The sequence below is a fragment of the Lolium rigidum genome, chromosome 6, assembly GCF_022539505.1.
Source record: "Lolium rigidum isolate FL_2022 chromosome 6, APGP_CSIRO_Lrig_0.1, whole genome shotgun sequence".
NCBI lineage: Eukaryota > Viridiplantae > Streptophyta > Magnoliopsida > Poales > Poaceae > Lolium > Lolium rigidum.
The window spans coordinates 74,927,761-74,929,264 of NC_061513.1; the positions used below are offsets into that span (position 1 = coordinate 74,927,761).

General features: G+C 53.1%; 1 protein-coding gene across 1 annotated transcript; it reads right to left on the reverse strand.

Annotated features, from left to right (window-relative positions):
- Window positions 1-523: 523 nt before the first annotated feature.
- Window positions 524-1,233, reverse strand: LOC124666038 (WUSCHEL-related homeobox 9-like). Its single transcript, XM_047203385.1, has 2 exons — window positions 840-1,233; window positions 524-750 (listed from the first exon to the last, which is right to left on the reverse strand). Exons 1-2 carry the CDS (start codon window positions 1,231-1,233, stop codon window positions 524-526), a joined length of 621 nt encoding a protein of 206 aa, XP_047059341.1.
- Window positions 1,234-1,504: the final 271 nt, after the last annotated feature.

Genomic DNA, 1,504 nt, shown 5'->3' on the forward strand with positions numbered 1-1,504 from the left:
CGAATCCAACGGTATAATTTTTGTGGCATATATCTCATATTTTGTGGACCAAATTTATAGTTAAACTTGTTTCTCGAAATGCGTAATTGCCCATTAATCCGGTATGGAGGTAGTATATAGATTTTCGATAGTAGGTTTCTAAGGTTTTATTGGGCAAGATACATTGACAGTAGGTCGATCTCCATGAAAAATACAGGAATAGTAATATAATATTATATGTCAGTATTCAACAAGGTCAATTTGTAAACCATGCAGCACGAATGAAGTAGTAAACACAAGAAACATCACATCTCATGATGAAAAGGGTGTGGAAATCTGATTTGCATGTTCTTTTTCTCATCTCGTCAGATTCTGCTGGAGACCACGTACCCTACGGTTATGCCGTATCCCATGGCATACACCTTTTAACGTGGATAGCTAAAATCACAGAGAGAGACTAGGTAATGATGCCTTCGTGTGTGACATGGTCAGGTACAAGCAGCTAGCGCTAACTCGAGCTACATGCAGGCGTTCGTCGATCTAGCTAGATGCCGAAGCTGCAGAGCCTGAGCTCCAGCGGCGGATCCCGTCCGGTGGCCACGTCGAAGAAGGAGATCTCCCTGCACTGCTGCTCGCCACCCCTGACGTACCGGACCCTGTCCGCCTCCATGTCGTAGGCCTTGAGCGGGAACAGCTCGAGCGTCTCCACCTCCCTCGTCGTCGTCGGCCGTTCCCACATCGCCTCCTGCTCCACCACGTCCCTCACATAGCCTGCATGCACGAACAGAAATCAGCACATGAATGATCTAGGGAGTAGTGGAGTAGAAGGAAGTATGAACAAAGACGACGTGGATGCTTACATGCCATGATCCGTTGATGGTGGTTGTAGCTCCTGGCCTCGCGCTTGCTCTCAGGAGGCTGGAGCACGAGGTCCGCCGGCTCGGCGTCGCGGACGGCGGCGCGAAGGCCGCTTATCTCTTCCTCGTTGCTGCTGCTCTCGGGGGAGCTGGAGGCGACCCGGCGGCGCTTCTTGTGGTGGTGGCGCTCGCGGGCCTTGTGGTTCTGGAACCAGTAGAAGACGTTCTTGCTCTCCACCTTGCCGAAGGCGCCGAGGTGGGTGGAGATCCGCTGGATCTGCTCCGTGCTCGGCGTCCGCAGCCCCGCCCGGAACAGCTCCGTCAGCACCTTCACCTGCTCCGCCGTCGGGTTCCACCGCCCGCACTTGACGCCTACCCGCCCGCTCAGCGCCTCCATCGACGACACTACCTCTCTCTACCTATGCGAGCTACACAGTTCGGCCGATCGCTTGGGTGTATCACGATTGATCGAGCAGCTCGCTCTATCCAACAGCTACAGCTTCAAAATGCTCTCTATGTATGATCTGACTTCCACTTCGCGGTAGCTGTGGTTTCTGGTTCTGATCTTGTTTCTTCCGGGATCTTCTTCTGGTCAGAAGCAATGCTGAAATCAATAGATGCGCAGAGGGGGCCCTTATATAATTGGGCAGGGCCAGCTACGGCCGAGG